Source organism: Prionailurus bengalensis, chromosome B4 (genome assembly GCF_016509475.1).
Source record: "Prionailurus bengalensis isolate Pbe53 chromosome B4, Fcat_Pben_1.1_paternal_pri, whole genome shotgun sequence".
NCBI lineage: Eukaryota > Metazoa > Chordata > Mammalia > Carnivora > Felidae > Prionailurus > Prionailurus bengalensis.
The window spans coordinates 14,310,188-14,335,042 of NC_057358.1; the positions used below are offsets into that span (position 1 = coordinate 14,310,188).

Below are 24,855 nucleotides of genomic sequence, written 5' to 3' on the forward strand. Positions count from 1 at the left end.
TAATGGAAGTAGATTACAAAAGTACATGTTCCCTGTGATTATTATTATACGCATAGGTTTATTTATTTATTTATTTATTTATTCTAGAAATGTTTGTGAGCACTGACTATATAGCAGAGGTTGGTCCTAGGTCCTGGAGACACAAAGGTGAAAAGATTATGTTTCCTGCTCTCATTAAGGGTCAGTGCAGTTGGAAGATGGTCATGCAAACAAAAGGAAAAGGGTAGTGATTCGTAAAATGCCATTAGGCAGCTGGAGACACAGCTTGGCTGAAGACGCAGAAGAGAGCTTCATAAAGGAGCTAAGATTTTGGGGAGCCTGTGTGGCTCAGTCGGCTAAGTGTCTGCCTCATGATTTTGGTTCAGGTCATGATCTAATGGTTCATGAGTTCAAGCCCCACATTGGGCTCCATGCTGATAGTCTGGAGCCTGCTCGGGATTCTCCTTCTCCATCTCTCTCTGCCCCTCCCCAGCTTGTGTGGACTTTCTCTCCCTCTCAAAAATAAATAAATAAATAAACTTAAAAAAGGTGCTAAGATTTTTATATGGACAAAATTTGAAAGGCAATGTAGAGAAAAGTAATCAGTTGTATAAGGGTAGAGTTATTAGAAGTAACTTAAAAATGTTTTTTAAATACCTTTATTGGGATTTAATTCACATATTATAAAACTTACCCATTTAAAGTGTACAATTCAGTATTTTTTGGTGTATTCATGAAGTTATGCAAACATCACCACAATCTAAGTTTAGAACATTCTCATCATCCCAAAGAAATGTTGTATTCTCACTCTTCCAGATTTCTTCCAACATTAAATGTCTTTATAATAATGAAAAATCAAAGCATAAAGACAGAAACGTTTGATCTGTGCTATTGTGGGAAAGCTGTACGTTGTGTGCAAAACAGACCACAAGTATGTCATCGTGTCTTTAATTTTTCATTTTATTAGTGACAAGGTTAATAGACATGTGAAAATCTCCACAGATATCTACACATGTATTTAAATAAAAGAAGAAAAAAAAGGAGTTGAAAAAGTGGGGGTTTCAGTGGTGACTAGTCCATGTTTATTTACTGTATAAAAATCTCCAAGTGTATAAAACTTGATTTGCCCCTTTTTTCCACGTCTTCTAAGCCAGCTGTAAGAATTTCAAAAGGGATATCTAAGATATACATAGACTCTAACAGAAGCATTGTACAACATGAATTATGAAAGTGATCGGCAGTGTTATGGTGAGAAGCAGATACTCTCAGTGCATTGACAGAGTGTTCCTTAAGCGGCGGTGCTGCTCGGGAACTGATGACCGGTGGGTTCATCTGACCTCAGGTGCCCCCTTTCCTCCATTTGCTTCCACATCTGAGGTGGCAGAGGGGGCCACTGTGTGTGTGATGGTCCTCTGTCAAATGTCCGTCTCTGCAGAGAGGACCACTCTTGGCTGAGACTGTGAGGAAACCTCAGATCTCGCTCCGTTCCGGGTCCTAGTCTTGTTCCTTGCATCTGTCCTTCCCACGGGTGTCTGTGTGACCCAGCTCATGGGGTCCTACATTTATGTATCCCTAGCGGTTCTGAGTTTCTTCACGAATGTTAACTTAAAAGGCAATGGGTGGGTTTTCTCAGGGTCCTTCTAGAACCCCAAATCCTTAGGAGCTAACCTCTGTTGGCCCAAAGTCAGGCATGATGACAAGAGTTAGGGTGTTATGTGGGGGCGGAGAAACCTGTTTGGCACTCCTCCAATCATATATAGACAGCCACCTCCTTGCCAAACCAATTCTACCTGGAGGACTAACACAGAAGACCTGCAGAGGCTGGTGTGGGACCCTCAAACTCTCTGAGGCACCTGCGGTTCTCACCCACAGTCGGCCATATGCCCTGGGAGCCAGACTTCTGTCCTTACAGACTTGAAACTGCTACCGTGACAGGATTTAATTCACAACTGGGAAAAATATGAACTGCGTCAGAGTATCCTTCCATGAGCCTTGCATTTGGTTTCCAAGGAAGATCTGCAATTGTAGCCAAATGGCTGGCCTCCAGGCTAAGGCACAACAGAAAATTTAGTGTCTGTGAGTTTGGCTCATCTTTCAAATAAAGTGTGATTGCTGACGCTGGGAATACAACTTTTCCAACTGCTTTGTAAACCTAAGGATTTTGGTCCACTTGCTCGATTATATGTAATAGGATATTAATTAAAAAAATAACTAATGCCAGTGTAAACATACATGCTTTAGATACGTAGGTCTATAAAATATTGCACATAAATATAAAATTTGTTCAGCATTTTTTCATGGTAATTTTTCATGATCATAAAAAGGCTACAAAACTGTGCAGATTATATAACTTTGGCTGGTCAAGTTTACTTCAGAAACAATGACATTACACATGACTATGGATTATTTACAAGAGTTTTAAACATCAACTTTCTGTGGTGGTTAAATTTTAGGTGATGGGAGAATAGCTTAAATAAAGGTTATTTTCCGAAGTTGTGTATTATAAAGATTAGCGGTAAAAATGAGTAGTAAGGTTAGAATAGGAAATTCTAAATAAAATTCTTAGGAATCCCTTTTCTGGGTTCATCTCACATCTGCATAACTTTGTATTTCTTTCCCATGTATGCTTGATGTGTCTTCTCTGTGTATATAGATTTGAGGAATAGTAGAGAAATAGGTTATTTAATCCCAAGCTAAGTATTGCTGTTGTTCCTTATAGATATTAAAAATAATGTTCACCCATATTGTAAAACTGTTTTTGTATCAATGGACTCAGAAATTTTACCCTTACTTTTAAACACCACACAGGTGTGAGAGGACCTTGAAATCTGTGTATTACTAATTAAGTCAATAGAAAGCATTTTTTTTTTTGTATGAAAGGAAATATAAATACAACTTTTTGCCAAGCTAAATCAAGCAGATGTGAGTCCTCGGTAAGTGTGAATCCAAGTGATTTCAGGTAGCAGGCAGCTAAGTATTAAGTGAAACTGTCTGCTTTTTCTTAGCGCTGTCTAAAGATGTTCTGTGAATTTATCTGCACCAGATGGTTACCTTAGAAGGAAATTTAGTGAGTGATTTCGAGAACCAGCTAACCAAATCTTAATGTCCAAATCTTCTAGATGACCAGGATATCTGCCCAGAGACATGGAAAATAAATAAATAAATTGTTATCCTCAGTTACAAGATTATCTTTGTCGTTTCAAAAGTACTTTCACAGTACCAACAACATATGCTTGTCTCCCTGAGCCATAACTTCATTAGAAATGCTTCTTTTCCAAGGGAGGTGTCAAATATTCCGCTGGATACAGTAGTGTTGGAAGGTTCGGTCCTAGTTCACCTTCTGAAGTTGACCATAATTCTGATAGTTCATCTCTGCGACTTGAGTTGGATTTACCTGGAAAGCAACTTGAGTTCCCATGCCCATTTCAGAGTGTCTGCCAAAGGCAGAATGACTAAAGCAAAAGATGTCTTCCGTGATGGCTAATGGTTTCCACAGCGTTGAGGACGTTACCTCTCCCAGAAGGGTCTCTGGGCTCCGTGGCGTCTTCTCCAAAGTGCAGCACAGATGAGGTGATCTTTCTGGGGCCCTTCCATTTCCTAGGTCGCTGGCGGGTACAGGGAAACCTTTGTTTAACCTTTATGTTCCTTCTTTGCTTTGAACAGGACCAGTGTTCGAGTGTCTTGAACTTTGCTTTTGCTTTTCATGTCTCAATGGTTTTCTCATCTGTGAGTTGTTCCCTGTCATTCATGTCATCCTGGGGTGGTCTTGCTCTGTCAAAGAATCCGCACTGTGAAAAAGAGAAACGGGCTATACAATCAAGGTGTTCTGGGAATGGGTGAAACTCCTCGTTCTAAGAATTTTCACTTAGCTCTGTGGATATTATCTGGCCAATTCTCTGAATTCGGAGGGGAAAGCCGAGGATCCTTTACCTGCGGTGACGAATTTATTGCATAAGGCAGAGTGTTCGTGCTAGTGGGAGAATTTCCCTGTGTTATATAATCCACTTAGGGACCTCATATATTTTTCCTGAGATTATAGCAACAAGGCCCAAAGATTTCCTCTCTGCTTTTCTGCATGTTTTTTGGAGCCAGCAGAAGTCCTAACTGCTACTGGCCAGGGAAGGGGGACTCTCTCCTGAAGTGTGTCATAGGCTATCTCAGGGTGGAATTTAGGAAAAAGAGAGGAGAAACTTGCATATCCCTCTGTACTTGTGGAACACAGAGCATATACAGGAAAAGTAGATTGTCATTCTTTGTCTAGAAAGGTCATTCCTTTAAATCCCAGAACATCTAAGCAACTTTCTAAAGATCAACCAACAACTTGGGGAAGAAGTGATTCTAGAATCTTAATCCTCCTGAATTTCAAATTAGTATTTGGTCTAGGAGAATCTAACTTTCCCTAGAAATCTTGACCTCAATCCTTATTTATTGCTTCTTACACCAGAAGCCAAATGCATTGTGTTTTGTTGATAACTATTGCGTTGTCTTTTTTTTTTTTTTTCTGCAAGACTAGGACCATATTCTGTCAATTGCCACACTGTCATTTATAGAAACAAAAATGGTATAAATAACAGAATAACACAAAGGTCTATTTCAAAAGGTAAAAAATTCAGTAGACCGTGTAGGCTCAGGATGGCACCAAACAATTGATAATGATCAGGAAAGCCGTTATTTAACTCACATGGCAAGGTTTTCTCCATTTTTTAAGCATGCCACATATTGTTTTAAAATAAAAATACACTATGATTTTGGGGAACCCCAACAATAGCGGTTAACTAAGATGTGACTAGATTAATTACTCTTACAGTCATGTAATTGTGCCACTGTTTCTTTTTTGGAATGGAAAGGTCTGTGAAACTTGGCAGTCGTGTTGGTTTTCAGGCCAGAAACACATGAAAGAATTCATTAAGCCTTCCTAATGGAGATGGACTTATTGGCAAGATCAAAAAAAAAAAAAATTCCAAGCATATAACATGCATGATCTATTTGGCCCAAGAGTCCAAGTATCAGTTAACTACTATATTAATTGCATTTGTGGTGCTTAAAAAGAAACATCTCAAACAATTGCTGATGGGACCATGTCAGCAAAAAGCTTGAGATCTTGATTAATTAAACAAGAAAAAGAAGGCTTCACAGTAACATTTTCACCACAAGTATATTGGAAAGAAGATCACAGGTCTTAGCTAAGAAAGTCTAACTTTCTCTGTATTTATTTACAAGTAATCTCCAGATAAAAGCAGCATTAAACACTCTTGGTCTTCTTAAATGTCAGCTACACAGGCATAGTAAGTTTGCCAAGACAAACAAGACACAATTTTCCCTTTATATCTGTTAAAAATCCCCAAATCGTGCCTCTGGCATTGTCTTTTCAAATCACTAGATGTATCCTTGTAAATCCCCTCAGTGGCCTCTCTACTCAAAAAGAAAAACAAAATAAATAAACTTACCTTCCATAAAGCTAAGGTTAAGATGGCCAGAACCAATAATCCAAGAAGTATTGCTAGTATTATTACCCATAATGGGATTGAGAAGGAAACATTTGGGGTTGCCCAGATAACTGATGTCTTAATCTGAAATGGAAAATAAAGCAAATGACCTCAAATTTGAAAACTGTTGGGTGAAATAAAGTAGTAATTACCATACAATACTGGGAGTAGTTCTGAAAAGATCCATATAATAGTTGAAATCATCCTAGGGGAGATCTGAATGTCTACAGAACTCAAACATAAACTCTTAAAAAACAGCACATTCTGAGGTCTCCTAGGTTGAATGGAAGATCTAATTACCGACACTTGGTGGGTGTTTGGCTTAGAACAGCCCAGAAACCCTGGAATGGAATTGAAGTGGATCAAGACTGAGAACCAACAAGGTGAAAAGGAATGACCTTAAATTGGGCTGGACCTTTTGTGGCAGTAATGACTGCCATTGACCCTATGAAAGGCCAAGTCTGTCCACACACATTTCTCTACAGAACTGGGCTAACCTCACTGAGAAGTGAGTTGAATTGGATCCACTGGACTGTTGAATGTGCAAAAAGATTAGAAATCACCTAATATAACCACCACTACCCACCCCCCCGCCATTTTATTGATGAGAAGATTGAGTCCCAGAGGAGCTAAGTGAGTCACACAACTAATTAATGCCACCACCTCTTTATCTCTAGCTTCTGTGTTTATGATGGCCCACAGCCTCACTAGCCATCTTGGAGTTTATGGAAGTAAGCAAAGTGAATGCTAATTGTCTGGATGCATTGGGGTTGCCTTCAATCCTAGATCCAGTTTTCGGTTGCTATTAGAACTCATTTCATTCCCCACTGTTGCAAGGGAATTTGGAGGAAAAGGAGACCTTCCCAGCAGGACTGCATGCTCAGTGTCCATGAACCACCCCTCCCCTCCCCCATGAGCAGAAGCAGCTCCCCTATTGCCCATGTGCTGGGGAAATGTGTCTTTGGAGACCCCGACAGCAAAGAAGCTGTAGACCCCCAGACAAAACCAAGAGACCCAGTCACGCTGCTAACACCTCTGCCAAAGAAAATAGAAATGAAAATGTACTTGGATCTGAAATGTTATTCATCCAGGCAGGTCTATCTGGTTTTAGAGAGAAGTAAGTACTGCCTCAGTTAAACCAGGCAGAGTGCTCCTCGTTTTAACTGTGTTGGTTGGAAGGATCATAGGTCCAGTTCTGATACATGTTTGGGACCTCTAGGTCACAATTCTCTAACCCACTAGTCAAGAGATGATGGACTCATAGCAAAGGTTGGTGGCTCTGGAATGTGTCTTGGCTGGAAATGTATGGGTGTTTTCATAGCCTGTACCCAAGTATTGGGCCCTGACCATGATCACCTCTTTCTTCTGCCTTCTTAACTAGATTGGAGCATCCTGCCTCTGGTTTTCTCAGCTTATTAGGCTTTTCACTGCTCCTTCATCTTGGTCCATTTCCCCTATGCAGCGGACATACTGATGACTTAATTCTCTCAATTCTCCGGTCCCAAGCATCATTGATATCCAGACCAAACAAAGGCATCAACAGTAGTGAGACTGCTAGTCATTCCACTTGCTCACTAGTGCCAGGGACTTGCTCCCTGCTCTCAGTGAGGAAAAGGCTGGCCATAACCTCCTCACCATTTATACCTTCCTCCTTTGCCCGTTAATGCCCATTGCCAGCACAGTCCCTATTTCATCCAACACATCAGCAGGAAGTGCAACAATTCCATGACCATGATGGGATTACCCTCGCCCTGCTTGTTGCAGTCTAAGGACAGGACACACGGCATGTGAAGAAATGATGCACTGAAGGACTGAAAGCAGTCACAATGCCACCTGGATTCTGCAGCCTAAGTGACTTACTCTAAAACAATCCTTTGCATGTATATGGCTGCATGAGCAAGATAGGGACTGATGACTTCTGAATCACTTCCCTTTATATTCTTTTCCCTTAGTAAATTACATCTAATACCTATGAAGTCAGTGCTCAATCCTCCTCTTAAAGTGTTTGGAGGAAGGACATGAGGTGATCTTTCAAAATGAAATAACATTACTGGAAGCAGACTCAAACAGTTTTGGTAATGAGAATTTCAGAATTTTGAAACTACCAGGGATGGTATTGATCATGTATGTATTCACTGGCCAGTTAGGGTGGCCCAGGAAAGAGAAAATCTGGAGCCATGGCCAATTCTGGGGTTTCTTATAAATGTTTCTTCCCCCCCGAGCTCTAATTTCACTGAGAAAACAACATAGTTTCAGGCTATATTTGGTGCATGTGTTAGAGATTGCCAGAATTTACTAGTAGGTACTTTAAAGTAATACAGCTAAAAGGGTTGAAAGAAAGTCCATAGACTATTCTGTTCATATTGTTAGCTTAATAAAAAGCAATGGATTGGGAGAAGAGCTACTAACGACTTTGCTGGGTTTCTTGGCTACTGTAGGCTTTGATGTTATTATTTAAAAAACTTCTCATTCTTGGGGCACCTGAATGGGTCAGTCAGTTGAGCTTCTGACTTCAGCTCAGGTCATGATCTCGTGGTCTGTGAGTTCAAGCCCCGAATCGGGCTCTCTGCTGACAGCTCAGAGCCTGGAGCCTGCTTTGGATTCTGTGTTTCCCTCTCTCTCTCTGCTGCTCCCTGCTCATGCTCTGTGTCTCTCTCTCTGCCAAAAATAAATAAACATTAAAAAAAATTAAAAAAAAATAAACTTCTCATTCTGTAGAAACAGGTAGGGAGGTCACTTACAAAGAATAATGCTACATATGAAGACTTTTTTTTGCAGCAATGATGGAAAAATATGCATAAAATATTAAATTGAACAGGATATGCTTATTAGAGTCTCTTGAAGCAGAGAACAGCATATAGGTACAATTACAAAATCTGTTGGCTTTTTGTTTGCATTCACTTCCAAAGATGCTGACAGTAGTGTCTTAAAAATGTCTGAGACCAGATGATTGCTACTGTCCTTTTCAGTTCCAAAATTCTGAAATTCTCATCACCCAAACTGTCATCAGTCTTCTCCCAGTAACATTATGCTCACTTAAAAAATACCACTCCATGGGGCGCCTGGGTGGCCCAGTTGGTTAAGCGTCTGACTTCGGCTCAGGTCATGATCTCACGGTCCGTGAGTTTGAGCCCCGCGTCGGGCTCTGTGCTGACAGCTCAGAGCCTGGAGCCTGTTTCAGATTCTGTGTCTCCCTGTCTCTCTGACCCTCCCCCATTCATGCTCTGTCTCTCTCTGTCTCAAAAATAAATAAACGTTAAAAAAAAAAATTAAAAAAATAATACCACTCCATTCCCCTTCTCTGGGTATTTTAAACGTTAAGATTACACATGTCATGTACATTTCCTGTAAATCATCATATGTAATTAACCAGGAGGAAAGGACAAAGAGTTCTAAAAGAACACAAACTCAAAAACTTTCCTCCTGTGCCTGCATTCTGCTTTGCTTGCCAGCTGCCTTTAGGACATCCATGTGGCACTGAGGCTGCCCAATCTTCTCAATCTAAAATGGGAGCAGCTGCAAAGACCTTCCTTGGCCCCTGGTGTTTTCCTAAACTTATCTAGGCTTTTCGCTGCCTAGTCAAGAAGTCACTACACCAAGGCCAGTGGAAATATGGAAAATCAACAACACTGCCCCAGAGCATTTCTCCAGATTTCCAGGGCAGGAGAGCTCATCGGTTGTTGCTGGAAAGAGGTGGATGAAGAGTCAAGTGTAACACGTCATTGGAAGAGTCACACATGTCTTGGAAAGAGAAGTCTTTCTGAAAACACATTGATCAGGGAGTCATGTGACCTATTCATGTCTATAAATGGCAATGGGGGCATTTCATCTGTGGGTGGAAATAGGTAAAGCCCAGCCTTTTGTGAAACTCAATGCTTTGTATAAATTAGAAACTTGAACTGCAAAGGCAAACTTACTAGGGAAAGACTTAATTGACTACTTTTATATGACCAAAGCTTATTTAAATCTGTATCAGTGCTATGGAAATTTCAGAATGGTTTGGGAAAGTTTGGCACAAAATAAAATGTTGGAAAATACTGAAGCTTTGTTACTCATTGTTTACGTTCATCTTGTAGCTCATTTTGATAAGCCCACAAGAAGCTTACATTATCCATTGGAAAATAAATAGTAAGAAAAATAGGTCTTAATTGTCAGAGTTTGTCATGACTAAACACTAATTTACTGTAATAATTTTTCACTCATTTCAAATAAGACTTATTTAACACCCCAGTGTTCTCTGGAGCTCTGTAGCTATTATCACCAGCTCCAAACTGGAACCTTGTATAACCCTGCAATAGATCAGTGCTGTCCAACAGAAATATAATGCAAGCCACATGTGTAACTTAGGAATTTTTTGAAAGAGGAAAAAGAAAGATGAGACGTTAATTTTAATAATTTATTTAACCCTAAATATCCAAACTATTATGTCAACATGTAGTTGATATAAAAATATCCACAAGACATTTTATTTATTTTTATTTATTTATTTTTTTTAACGTTATTCATTTTTGAGAGACAGAGCCCAAGCAAAGAGAGAGGGAGACACAGAATGTGAAGCAGGCTCCTGGCTCTGACCTGTCAGCACAGAGCTTGACGTGGGGCTCGAACCCACAAACCGTGAGATCATGACCTCAGCTCAAGTCAGATGCTTAACCTACTGAGCCACCCAGGCCCCCCTCCACAAGACATTTTAAATTCTTCTTTTTTTTTAACGAAGTCTCCAAAATCCAGTGTGTATTTGATATTTGCAGCATATAACAACAAACCAGATTTTCAGTGGCAAAAGCAAAATGTAGTCTCACCAAAAAAATATAGCTGCATTTAATGGACAAAAAATCTTAGACTGCTACAGTTTTTAGGTTTACATTTAAATGAGTTAAAATGAAGTCAAACTTCTAGTTTACTTCTTCAGTCACAGTGGCTACATCTCAGGTACTCACTATCCACCTGTGGCTGATGGCTACCATACTGGACTACACAGCTCTAGAACATTCTGTATAGTCTCACACAAAGGTGTGATTTGCCTGATTACCTAAGCCCCTCCTTGTAAGAATCATTCATCTAGAAGGTGGTCCGATGGCAGAAAGGGTGTACTGAGGACTAAAGGTTTCCTTTAAAAATGCAAGTGATTATATATTTCAGCTGCTTTCAGAAAGAAGGGTAGGGGCACCTGGGTGGCTCAGTCGGGTAAGCGGTTAAGCGTCTGACTTTGGCTCAGGTCATGATCTCACTGCTCGTGAGTTTGAGCCCTGTGTCGGGATCTGTGCTGACAGCTCGGAGCCTGGAGCCTGGAGCCTATTTCAGATTCTCCATCTCTCTGCCCCTCCCCCACTCATGCTCTGTCTCTCTCTCTCTCTCAAATATCAATTAAAAAAAAACATTAAAAAATAAAAGAAAGAAGGGTAATGTTGACTAACTGAAGTACTTAAAATTTAGGGTGAAAAACTTAAGTGTGTGCCAACCAATCAACAAACTGTTTCAATTCATCTTTATCAAGAACCTGTAGCTATTTAAAGAAATAGTATAGGGGCACCTGGGTGGCGCAGTCGATTAAGTGTCCAACTTCAGCCAGGTCAAGATCTCGCGGTCCGTGAGTTCGAGCCCCGTGTCAGGCTCTGGGCTGATGGCTCAGAGCCTGGAGCCTGTTTCCGATTCTGTGTCTCCCTCTCTCTCTGCCCCTCCCCCGTTCATGCTCTGTCTCTCTCTGTCCCAAAAATAAATAAACGTTGAAAAAAAAATTAAAAAAAAAATAGTATAAAATTTTAACAATTCACTTATTATAATTATCTGCAATCTTAGGAAGTGAGATCCATAAATTATAAATGGAATTTAAACTTTCTTAAAGTGATGCTAAGTAGGGAACATTTAATCTTACGTTCATCATGTCATAAATCTCGTTGTTCTTTATTACGGTTGAAGGACCATATATAACTTTTTAATATGCCTACATTTTATCATTGACGTTTATGATATGTTTTTGTATATTTGACAAAATACCAAGGTAGAAGGAAAAAGCTCCCTTGCATTTGCAACTGTAATTAATGTTGACATCTGTATTTATGTCTCACAAAATCTTGTGTAAACATACTTCATAGGGGTCGCAAGAATGGTTTAAATGTACCAAGATACCCTACCTACGGTGCCATTTAGAATAAAATAATAACATAGAGTGGACCAGCTGAACACACATTTTAACATTTCAATGGCCCCTATGAGATAAGCAGTTTGAACTCCACAAATAATTGTTGAATATAATAACTCTATTTTAAGGTTCTAAAGCTGTGCTAGCAATGAAATGGATTTACAGTTTCTGTATGAGGTTTTTTCTTTAAAAATATTTTTTAATGTTTATTTTTGAGAGAGAGAGAGAGAGAGAGAGAGAGAGAGCATGGACGGGGAGAGGGCGAGAGGGAGACAAAGAATCCAAAGCAAGCTCCAGGCTCTGAGCTGTCAGCACAGAGGCCGATGCGGGGCTTGAATTCAAACCTGAGCCACCCAGGCACCCCTCTATGAGGTTTAAGGAAAGATTTTCATTAACTAGTTTCTAATAACTACAGTTGGAGTTACTAGACAATAATATTCCCTTTCTGGATGTAAATTATAGAATTTGGCTTTAGTGGCACCACATACAAATGCCAAAGATGATTATTAAGCAAAGTGTTCAAATAACTGAATCCTGTTTTTTTCTCTGCTGCACTGTAATGACTCTGTGTTCAGTCTATTCCTTGCCTCATGCAACCTTTCCCTCACCTCTGAACACGGCAAGAGTCATGCTTCATGAGTTCATTTGTCACAAACAGACATCCTGCAGGTAGCAAATGGGGATTGCTCTCTTCTTCAAAGAAGCTCACACCGGGCTCGAAAAAATGGCTGAATCATGACCTTGTTGCCAAGGAAGTACAAACAAACTAATCAGCCCGCACAAGGGCCTAGGAAAACAAGCCACCAGTCTCTAGTCTCGTCACAAAAAAAGTATCCGAGAAGGTTTACCCAATGGCAGAGTAGGGATTGGGGTTCATAGTTATGATTCCCAACTACCCATTCCAACTGATTTAGCGCCTTAAAGCAATTCTCTTCTGCTGCTTTCTTTTCCACATAAGAAGGACCTTTGAGAAGAACTTGCTAGAAGAAAACATCAGCCAGCCCAAAGCCCAGTCCTCTCAAAGCAAGCCACAGGAAAATCATTTCCCTTGAGCGTGGGATGGGGCAGATCTGCGAGACCTCAGAGAACCTTCATTCCGAAATGTTTTCCCAATAACCTTCATGTCCATGATGTGGTAAATCATTCATCCCAGATAACAAGGCTTTTGAAAAATGCAATGACAGGAGTGGTGGGGATGGGGGAAGCACATGTATCTGATGATTTTGTGGATCTTTTGAGATGGGTTGAGAACAGCAGGCTGTCACCTGTGGCCAGTGCAGAAAGACACAATACTGTTGATGGGACTGACTGTAACATATGTTTCTTTTATGAAACACATGCTCAGAGAAAACAAAGGGACCCAGATTTATCTCCCTTAGAGCAACAAGCCTTTGAACCTCTTCGGAAGAACATCCTATATTAAAAACCCAAAGCCTCTGTCTTCTAGGTTGAACATAAATCCAAACTATGGTAGACATCTTGCTAAGGAAAGAGAGATGAGCCACATAAAGAAAGATGTGGCAGTGCTTACTTTCAAATGCCACCAAAGTTTACTCAAATACTTTGACATTTCCAGTTTGGGCTTCCTCAACCTATAGGGAGAGGGTAAGGCATTTTGGGAGGGTTGCTATTACTGACTTGAATACCTTGTTCTAGCTGTAATGCTTGGGCTCCTCAGACATCATTTTATTAACCTTCTCGACAATGCTTTCAGGTGAAGATGGTTAACAGCCCCAACGAAGCAGAGTGATTTCCTGAAAGTTTCTTAATTAGAGTGGGCAGAGCCAGGATGAAGCCTGGAGAATGTGTGTTTTTTTTTAAACGTTTTATTTATTTTTGAGACAGGGAGAGACAGAGCATGAACAGGGGAGGGGCAGAGAGAGGGAGACACAGAATCTGAAACAGGCTCCAGGCTCTGAGCTGTCAGCACAGAGCCCGACATGGGGCTCGAATTCACGGACCGCGAGATCATGACCTGAGCTGAAGTTGGACGCTTAACCGACTGAGCCACCCAGGCGCCCCCCGGAGAATGTGTTTTGAAACACATTGGAAATGTGGGTCTTGCTCCGTGCTGCCAGACTAGGTGCTAGAGATTCTCAGCGCTTTCAATGTTTTGGGGGTTTTTTGTTTTGTTTTTTTTTTTGAGAGAAAGAGTGAGCACAGGGCAGGGGCAGAGAGAGAGAGAGAGAGAGAGAGAATCCCAGCAGGCTCTACACCATCAACACAGAGCCCACCGTGGGGCTCAGTCTTACCAACTGCGAGATTACGACCTGAGCCGAAATTACAAGTTGGATGCTTAACTGTCTGAGCCACCCAGGCGCTTTTAAAGCACAGTGGCAGACCTACTGAATCCTGATGTTTGGGGTGAGGTCTTAGCATGTTTTTATCTTTAAAGTCACATGAGTGATGCTTCTTTGCATACTCAAGAGTTGCAAATCACTAATCAATGGATTCATCTAGTTTAAATGACTAAAAGTAGATCAGGCTATAGAGAGATTAAATTTTATAATTATATTTAAGACCTAGGCTGATAAGACACATTATGATAGTATCAACTTATATACCATCCACAACAGTGCTTCTCAAATTGTTCTGGGTACACGATGCCCTGAGGATTTTGAGAAAATGAAGATTCTAACTCAGCAGGTCTGAGTTGGGTGTCAGTAATGTTTAATCGCCTCAATTTGAAAATAACATTTCATTCAAATGAAGCTCATAGTGTACTTTTCTTTTCAGGTGAAAATTATAGTTCTTTGCCTGGAAAGGAAAGATGACTGTCTAAGGTCATCCAGCTGTCCCTAAAGAAGAGACTCCTTCCTCCCCACCTCACTCACCATGCTGTCCTTAAAGTTAAACAATCAGAAAATAAGTAAATAAATAAACATAATTAAACAATCGGGGCAATTTCATTATAATGATCATTGCTATCTGGACTCCTTTCAAACAAAATGGCTTGATTAAAAAGTGATATTAGTCTGGGGCACCTGGGTGGCTCAGGTGATAAAGGATCCAACTCTTGATCTCGGCTCACGTCATGAGCTCATGGTTCGTGAAGTTCAAGCCCCGCCTCAGGCTCTTCCCTGACGGCGTTGAGCATGCTTGAGATTCTGTCTCCCTCTCTCTCTGCCCCTCCCCTGCTTTCTCTCTCTCTCTCAAAATAAATAAATAAACTTAAAGAAAAGTGGTATTAGTCCTGCACTCTCAAGTTTCTCAAGTTAATGTAATAAGCACTTAAATGTAGCACAAGTTGAACAGTGATTTAAAAAATGATTAGTTCAGTGAAATTATTGTGCATCTATATTTTTCAGATACTTACTCCTATGCTCCCCTCTGGGAGTTTTGCTGGCTGATCTTGATAAGGCATCTTCTTAACTTTGAAGGACACCAGGGATGCAAGAGAATAGGGATCATTTTTTCTCTGAAATTAAAAATATATATTTAAATATATTCCAGGTAAATCTTTTAGAAGTTACAATGGCAGCCAACTGTTTTCAGTGTCTCCCATTTCCAAAGCAAAATTCCACCTTCTTTCTTTCTTCTTTTTCTCTCTTGAAATAAATTTTTTCCCCATCCTATGATCCATCCATCCATCCATCCATCCAGACATCTTTGTAGATATCCATGCAACTGTCCATCTTAACCGCCCCCCCAACAATCCATCCTCTTCTTAGTTCTAAAAAGAATTTGGCTTATTAACAAAAGACTTGGTACAATGATGTTAGAATAAAAGCAGAACATCAGAGTCCCTAAAAGGAGTCAGTACGAGGATTACTACAGTTGCTGCAAGTGAAGAACAAAAGGGAGGTATAGTGAGTTACAAAACTCTTATTATATGATAGAGGGAACCGTTTTAGGAGAGAGACTGGTACTAAATTATAAAGGAATTTATCACATTTCATCCTATCAGAAGACCCGGGAAGGCTCTCTCAGTCTTAGTACTGTTAGGATTTGGGATGAACGCGGGACTGTCCTGAACACTGAAGGATGTATAGCAGCAGCTGTGGTCTTTACCCGCTAGATGCCAGTAGCACCTCAACCCCAGGTGTGATAACCAAAAATATCTGTAATTATTGCCAATGTCCCTGGGAAGCAAAATCCCTTTGGTTAAGAACCACAGACTTAGAGCCATAGCGTTTTTGAGAAAACTTTTCAGCATAAGTTTTTGTCTGTTTGTTTAATTGGTTCTCAGATTAACTGTTGATTAAAGCCAAAGGAAAATATTTAAGAGCAAGTCAAGGAGAGCCGTTTTGAGAATGTAAGCCTCTGTGGTTCTCCTCCATTTAACTTAAGACAGTGATTACAGCTGTCCAGTCTTGGGCTGTAATTGGCTCACAAGGCTCTTGAGAGGAGAGTGTTAAAATTTCAGCAGTTTTGAGTATCAGTCGTTAAACAGAACCATTATTAAAGTTTAAATATACATAACCTTCAGAAAATTCGATTTTTAAAAAGGTAATACACACTCAAAGCTCACTATTTCTTAATTATTTTATTATATTTTACTGGTGTCTGTGCTCTGGATATTATTTAGGTCTATTGTACCTGGGAGTGGAAATACTACGTGATGGTGTACAGGAGCCTCACCTCCCAATTCCGTATTTGGTGACATTGTGTTGGCAGCTTGAAATCGGCCATAGTGGGGATATTTACACCATGGGAATCAGAAAATGCTACATATTGGAGCTTTTCTCCCACTCCCCCAGAACAGTTTATTAAACATTCACGAGCACTTCCCCACCTATAATCCAATGTTGGGTTGCTTGCGGCCAGTTCATCAGGTTGGATTGTAATAATTTTGTTTACATTTTTTTTTACAAAGTTCTTTTCTTTTCCCCCCTGTGGCTGAATTTTTTCCCTCCCTTCAATAAACCCCATTTCCTCTAGATGATAAGCATAGGCTAGACCATGCAAAACTTTTAAATACTTGAAGTCACTCAATCTTTGACTTTTTCTTTGTTTCTACCCTAACATTCCAGGATAAGTAACTTTATTCATTTGGAAAAAATTCTTTTTTTGGTGGCTCCTGTCTTCTAGCTTTTCCATTTTACCCGAAAGCTGGATTTTTTGTTTGTTTATGTGAGAGGTATCTTTTAAAACGTGGAAAACCTTGGGGCACCTGGGTGGCTCAGTTGGTTGAGTGTTTGACTTCGGCTCAGGTCATGATTTCACAGCCTGTGAGTTTGAACCCTGCTTCCTGCTCTGTGCTGACAGTTCAGAGCCTGGAGGCTTCTTCAGATTCTGTGACTCCCTCTCTCTCTGTCCCTCCCCTGCTTGTGCTCTGTCTCTGTCTGTCTTAAAAATAAATAAAAGTTAAAAAAATTTTTTTTAATGTGGAAAACCTGGCTAATAAAATTTTGTGTGCACTTGGTGAATTTTTAATTTTTTATCTTTCTTTTCGTGAGAGAGATTGTGAGCAGGGAAGAGGGGCACAGGGAGAGACAGAGAGAGAACCTTAAGCAGGCTCCACACTCAGCGTGGAGCCCAGTGTGGGGCTGGATTCCACAACTCTGGGATCATGCCCTGAGCTGAAATCAAGAGTTGGACGCTCAACTGACTGAGCCACCCAGGCGCCCCTGATCTACTCTTTATTCTCCAAAACAAGGTTTCTGCCACTCCTTTCAGTAGGAAAATGTATTTTTGCCCATTTTTCTAAGATGCTCTGGAGCACTAAGGAATGAGAAACGTCAGCTATTAGGCTACGATCAGCTAGGCACACCAAAGACTCGCTCCTCTTGTGGATGCAGGTCAAAGGCATGGTGCAGGTTAAGTATTTAATTCGTGAACAATAGTTGGGAGCAGATTCATTCCATGTTTAAAGGTGAATGCTTTCAGCCATGGTCTTTACATAACTACATTATTCTTGTTATTAAAATTTTTTTTAATGTTTATTTATTTCTGAGACAGAGAGACAGAGAGCGAGCGGGGAAGGGACAGAGAGAGACAGAGACACAGAATCCGAAGCAGGCTCCAGGCTCTGAGCTGTCAGCACAGAGCCTGACGCGGGGCTGGAGCTCCCAAACGGTGAGATCATGACCTGAGCCGAAGTCGGTGGCTCAACCAACTGAGCCACCCAGGCGCCCCCATTATTCTTATTAAAATAAATCATGGGGCGTCTGGGTGGCTCTTGCTTAAGCGTCTGACTCTTGATTTCGGCTCAGGTCACTATCTCACAGTCATGGGATGGAGCCCCACATCGGGCTCTGCACAATCTCTCTCTCTCTCTCTCTCTCTCTCTCTCTCTCTCTCTCTCTCTTCCCCCTGCCTCTCCTTCCCCCTCTCCCCTGCTATCGCTCTCAAACAAAACAAAACAAAAAAGCTCTTCTTCCATATAGCAATCTATTCATGTAGCTGCAATAGGATTGAAAAAGCAGCTGGAGTTAATATCCCTCGACAATATCTCAGACCTTCAACCTGCCCCAGCTAGCAGTTAATCCTCAGAAAATGCCCAATTCCTGTTATGGCTGCGTCATTTATACCCTGGTTTTCAGCTCACTAGCTGCCTCTGTTATTCACTTGTGCACAATGATTTGCTTATGGTCTTGGTACTAATAAAAGTCCTCTAGTTGGTAAGAAATGGAGAGTGAGGCTTTTGAACTGGTTAAATACAGAGTGTGGCTAGTAACATCATGAGTTCTTTCCTTCCCACCTTCCCACTGCTTAATTCCTTCTCAAGAATTGTTTTTGACCACACAGCCCATGTGTAAGTTCTCAACATTTACCAGAAACAAAGCCTTGTGAGACGACAAAGATTTTACTGGTAAAATCTTACACTGTGAAGGATTGTTTTAAGCCACAGTCACAGGACAGGGTGTCATTTAGGATTAACCTAAATAAAATCTTTTTCTGACCAGTTTGCACGTTCACCAAGTGGACAGAAGCAAACACAATGCAGCAAATCATGTCATGCAAGAATTGTAAACTTTCTAGTTTGGATTAGGAAGGCAGAAAATGTTTACCTCCTTCTGGATTGCATGACCTCCAGTATATAGTATATTCTTTGGGAGGGTGGGGAGGGAGGGAGAAAGGGAGGGAGAGAGAGATTGCAATAAAACACTCCTCTTTGGCAGTCACATTCCAAGAGAGGAGTAAGCAGAAACTGGGGGGGGGGGGGGTTACTGAAATTTGGGCTATGGCTGAGGGTAAATGCTGGTGACTTGGGCCACTCTCTCTGGTATCTGGTATCAAAGTGGTACTTTGTTCCGATAGGACTTAAGAACGTCCCTGCAGATTGTTCTGGTTTGACTCTGCTTGTGCTAAATATTTATAGTTTGCAAACTTCCTCAATTGGTATTGACTTCTTCCAGACTTACTGGGTCATCCTTAACAGGAAAATGAAGATGGAATTTTCTTTTTTTTTTTTTAATGTTTATTTTTGAAAGAGAGAGAGAGAGAGAGAGAGAGAGAGAGTGTGTGTGTGTGTGTGTGTGAGCAGGGGAGGGTCAGAGAGAGAGAGGGAGACACAGAATCCTAAGCAGGTTCCAGGTTCTGAGCTGTCAGCACAGAGCCTGATGCGGGGCTCAAACCCACGAACTGTGAGATTGTGACCTGAGCCGAAGTTGGACACTTAACCTACTGACCTACCTGGGAGCCCAGCCCCAAGATGCAACTTTCCCTCTGAAGTCCTCCTGCTGGAATAGATTAACATCACAGAACTGACACATGACATCGAAAACAATCATGTTTCCCTTGACTGTGGTGTTGTAATGATTTTAGTCCTGCTCCACCGAAATTATTCTCCCTTATTTCAGTAGGATGTGATGATACCCAAAGTAATAGAAGGGATCATCTATAGATGATAGATGGTCATCATTGAGACCATCTCATAGAAGGTCATCATTGAGAGCATATGGGCTTGGGAATTCAGCAAGACTCCTCCTCTCAACTCCTCAACGCTGAGATCAGAAGTAACAGCCCCAAAGTACAGGGACAATGAGCAAATTGATGGAAAATACATGCTACTAGAAAGCAGTGCCTGGTGCAGAGTTGGTACTCCATGATATTTGTTGAGTGAATGGATAAATAATGGTTTAGCTTAAAAAAAATCAAATAAATTGGGTACTGCACTTCTCCTTGGTTTAGGCATTCAAAACTGGGGTGATTTTGCCCCCAGGGGCTATTGCCAATGTCTGGAGACATTGTTGGTGGTCACAAGTGGGGTGTGGGTTGCTACTGGCATCTAGTGGGCAGGGGCCAGGGATGCTTCTAAGCATCCTATAATGCACAGGCCAGGGCCCCCCACAACAATGAATTATCCAAGATATTAATGCTGAGATTAAGAAATCCTGCCTTAGGGGGGCGCCTCGGTGGCTCAGTCGGTTGAGCGTCCAACTTCAGCTCAGGTCATGATCTCACCGTTTGGGAGTTCGAGCCCCGTGTCGGGCTCTGTGCTGACAGCTCGGAGACTGGAGCCTACTTCGGATTCTGTCTCCCTCTCTCTCTATCCCTCCCCAACTAGTGGTCTGTCTCTCTCTCTCTCAAAAATAAATAAACATTTAAAAAAAAAAGAAATCCTGCCTTAAGTTAAAAAACAAAAACTTCACGACCTTTTAAAAAATACCTTTAACTTTCTATTTATCTTCTTTTTATTATTTTTTTTTAATTTTTTTTTCAACGTTTTTTATTTATTTTTGGGACAGAGAGAGACAGAGCATGAATGGGGGAGGGACAGAGAGAGAGGGAGACACAGAATCGGAAACAGGCTCCAGGCTCCGAGCCATCAGCCCAGAGCCTGACGCGGGGCTCGAACTCACGGACCGCGAGATCGTGACCTGGCTGAAGTCGGACGCTTAACCGACTGCGCCACCCAGGCGCCCCTTCTTTTTATTTAAATTAAATAAGATTTATGAGACAATGGAGGTATTTTCAATCACAGAAAACGTGAAAATCCCGAGGTATGAAATTCTATATTTTAATAGCTACACTCGACAGGATTCTACCATTTGATTTTCTATGCACAATGAACCAAATGAATTTTTTAGTAGTTAAAATATGAGCAAGAACGTATAGACTTGGTGGGGGTTTTATTTTAGCTCATTTCCCCCTTTCCAAATCCTTTCCAAACAACAAGGTCACAAACAAAGTAGTCTCATTTAAATAAACAGCTCTTTCTAAACGGAGAAATTAATCTGCTTAGTATAAGAGATTTAAAACCTTGACAATGCACACAACCAGCAGAATTATCTGCAGCAGTGTGGGATGCCACAGTACAGAGAGGCCGAAGCAGCGAAGAAGAATCTATGAATCACACATATGTGTCTCTTCACCGAGATGCCTCCTGGCTGGAACCCAGACTGTAGGAACACTAAACAACTGCAACTTTCTAGGGCAATCTCCCTTCTCCCTTCTTTTTAAAAAAAATTTTTTTTTCAACGTTTATTTATTTTGGGGACAGAGAGAGACAGAGCGTGAATGGGGGAGGGGCAGAGAGAGAGAGGGAGACACAGAATCGTTAACAGGCTCCGAGCCATCAGCCCAGAGCCCGACGCGGGGCTCAAACTCATGGACCGCGAGATCGTGACCTGGCTGAAGTCGGACGCTTAACCGACTGTGCCACCCAGGCGCCCCTCCCTTCTCCCTTCTTAATTGGGTTCTATTTTGACTCCCCTGGGCCTGTGGCTTGCACTGTGCTCTTACACTCACCATCATCCCACGGGCTAATATTTACTGAAGAACTACTGTGTGCTGGGCACTGGGTATAAAGAGGTGAGCTAAAGAGATTTATTTGAATCTGAGTTACTGTCTAAAGGTCTTAGGGACACAGGGTATTTAAATGGTCTTCACCTCAAAGCTGGTGAAGGAATATTACTGAGCCATAAAAAGGAAGTCCTGTCTTTTGTGACAATGTGGCTGGACTTGGAGGACATTATGCTAAGTGAAATAAGGTAGACAAAGAAAGGCAAATACTGTGTGAAATCACTTCCATGTGAAACCTAAAAAAGCAGAACTCAGAAATAGAGTAGATCAGATTGGTGGTCGCCAGGGGCTGGGTGGGGTAATTGGGGACAAGTTGGTCAAACGGTACAAACTACCAGCTATAAGATGAATAATTTCTGAGGATCTGATGTATAATTAACAATACGGTCTTGTGTTCTTGAGAGCTGTTAAGAGAGTAGATCTTAAAAGTTAACCACCTGCCCTCCACAAACATGCCAAGGTAATTACGTGAGGGGTTGGAGGTATTAACTAACTTCAGTGTCGTAGTCATTCCAAAATGTATACGTGTATCAAATCATCACCTTGTACACCTGAAATTTACGTTCACTGTATGTCAACAATATCTCAATAAAGCTGGAAAAAATAATGTCTTCAGCTGATGGGAAAGACGACCGGCTGATACCGGCTCAACTCCTTCATAGACACTTCTCTTAAAAATGTTTTAAAATTGAAACCTTTAAAAATATTCATAAAAATTTTAAGTTAAAAATTAAACAAATCAAAATTTTCAAATGAAAAAAATTCAATCTGTTTTAAATTTTAAAATGACTACATTTAAAAATCCTTTCTAGAAGAGCTTCCTGCTGAGCTTTTGAGAAGAGGTTCCCTGCAGGGTGTGTGCATATGAGTCAGTGTTGTTACCTGGAGGAAGGTCTTGGCCCATAACCGTGATCTGACTTTTAGGACGGCGCTTTCTCCTCCCTCTAGTCGCCCCACCACGCAGGAGATTTGTAAGCACTCGATATTTGTACAATTCTGCAAAAAACACAACAGCGATGTCTTTAAATTGTGGTAGAAAATCAGCATTGAAGTCAGTTTATCTACATTGCATTTTCTCAGAAGTCACCGCCTAATCCATAAATTATTCATTTAAATAACAAACAACTACAGTGAAACAGCTTGGTAGTAATGATGCATCAATTTTACTGGTAATCAAATTTAAGCTTTTTTCCCCCCCTAAGAACTTAAAACAGTCTTCCTGCAGCAGTGATCGGACTGTTTTGTTTCATTTTCTCAGAACTTGGGAAGACATTTCTTATAGACATTTACAACACCTGACCCTAAACTGAGCAAGCCCTGAAATGGCTTCAGACAAAGCTCCCTGTGTCTAGATTATCTCAAAGACCCAGTGTTAGCAACGCATGGACAAGCATATCTCTATAACATTCTTCTCCCTAAATTACTTCCTGCTTATAAAGCAGAATCTTGCAGGTTCCATCCATTAAGCTATTTTTAAACTAGTTTCTAGGTTTGCCAATTTATAATGGGTAACTTTTCCTATATGAGATGCATCTTTCTGGGAAGTATTCATTAAACTGATGACATTCTACTTGTCAAATCATATTTTCTGATTGGATCCAGTATGGAAATAAATGGACAACTCCCCTCCATTTTCTGTGTACCCATGTGTAGGATGATACTTTTTGAATTGTACTCCCTCGCTGATTTTAATTTAATGCATAGGCTATACTCTATTTATTTCTCATGTCTCAGGCACTGGGCACTGGCCTATAGATGCTCAATAAACATCAGTTTATTGGACATTATGTGCAGGATTTAACGGAGGCATTTCACTTTAAGTAATGGATAAGCCACAGAGGTACATGTTGCCATGAAAATCTTTTTCAAGAATCTCAGAATTCTCTAAAAGCAAAGCAGTCAGTAATGTGTATCTGGTAAATTCTGGGAAGGCCAAATTTCTTTTTTTTCTTTTTTTTTTTTAAGGCCAAATTTCTACATGCTATTTCCAAATTGAGGTGGCTGGGATTTTTGTTCTACTTGGGCTGGGTGCTGAGGTGTTTGCGGTTTTGTGCCTCCAGCAGGAGCAGGAGTCCTGCAGTCCCTGCAGTCCCTGTCACCTGTGAGGACCTGCATGTTTACCTGCGCTCCATTACTGACAAGCTGTGTATCTCCAATCCCACCCTCTGGAGGCAGAGGAGGGGAGTGGGAAGGAGGTGATTCTTATAAATCCCTGGAGCTGTTGATCCTGGTGAGCTAGCTCTGTTGGAGGATTCTGGAGACGGTGGTGCTCAGAATGAACCTTGAAGGGTGAGAAAGAGTGAGCTAGGCAGATGAGGACAAGACCAGTGCGTGTTCAGAAAAGAGGAGAGAAGGGTATTTGGGGCAGGGTGGACAGGTGGAAATGAGATAGGAATGAGAGAAAGTCTAGGTGGTAAAGAATTTTCCTATTTGAGCCAAGGAATTGTATTCAGAAGATCCCATTTAAGCAAGAGTTATGATTGGGTGTGTGTTTTAGGGGCAGGTGGTACGTGAGGCAAGAATGGCGGGAGGAGAGCAGGAAGCAAGGAGGGTGATAAGGGCTTGTTGCAAGAGTCCAAGTGGGAGGCAAGGAAGCTCTGAACCAACGCTATGGGGATGGAGAGAGGAAGACAAAGTTAAGGGCAGCTTGGGAAGCAGAACGGGATAGTTGGTGACAAATTGGAGATCTTGATGAAGAAGAGGGAGGATTGGGGGGGGGGAGCCCTTTTGGCTTGGGGAACTGAGTGGATGGGCACCGGCATTACTGAGATTGGGAATTCTAGAGAAGCACATTCTGGGGATCGTGGAGACAGGGTTTTGGACATGTTGGGACTGGTGTGGCTATTAGACATCCAGATGAACATATACGCTGCACCCCTCGGGTCCAGAGTGCAGCAGGGATGGCTAAGATGGCAGGAGGCACGTGGGTATGGCTGGAGTTAAGATCTTGCAAAACATTTCTCTTAAAGAGTGAAGTTGGTGGGGGAGGGGTGGGGCCCAAGGATGGAATGCAGAGGTACAGGGGCGGATAAGAAGCCCAAGAACAATTCTAAGACGACGCAGGCCAACAGGCTAGAAGAGAACCAGGGGAGAAGGTTTTTGGGGGAGGCCAAGGGATGCAACTGTTGCAGGAAGCGGTTAATAGTGTCCTATGCAGAAGAAGGTTTGAAAGATAAGGTTTCTGTAAGCTGAGTAGGGAAAGGACAAGAAGAAAGCCTGGAGATGAAGAGATGGGGTGGTCACTACAAGAGCAGCAGGGGCCCAGGATGAGAAAGGCAAGGACATTCTTAGGCGGAGGAGAAATTATATTTCAGTGCTAACGGATACAAATTTTTCCTATGCAAAGTGGAAATTATGATCCCAACACAGGATGTTGGCATTTTGCACTTTCAAATTCCTAATCAGAAATGGGATTCAGTAAGTTGTTTTTAACTAAACAAAAACCATAGGAGGTCTTATTTAACTTTTGATTTTAGAATAAACTTTGTATAATCACTTTCTATCCAGGACTGTTTTGACTTGAGGACATGGGGAGGCAGAGGATTTGCAATTTTCAAA

General features: G+C 41.3%; 1 protein-coding gene across 1 annotated transcript in view; it reads right to left on the bottom strand.

Annotated features, from left to right (window-relative positions):
* Positions 1 to 622: 622 nt before the first annotated feature.
* ITGA8 (integrin subunit alpha 8) overlaps positions 623 to 24,855 on the bottom strand; it is a 195,122-nt gene continuing 170,889 nt past the window's right edge. Inside the window, exons 27-30 of the mRNA XM_043563837.1 lie at positions 22,180 to 22,293; positions 14,924 to 15,025; positions 5,427 to 5,549; positions 623 to 3,767 (exon numbers count right to left, since the gene is read on the bottom strand). Of these exons, the coding sequence (XP_043419772.1) occupies positions 3,681 to 3,767; positions 5,427 to 5,549; positions 14,924 to 15,025; positions 22,180 to 22,293 (426 nt within the window). The 3' untranslated portion in view covers positions 623 to 3,680. The remainder of the gene's footprint in view (positions 3,768 to 5,426; positions 5,550 to 14,923; positions 15,026 to 22,179; positions 22,294 to 24,855) is intronic.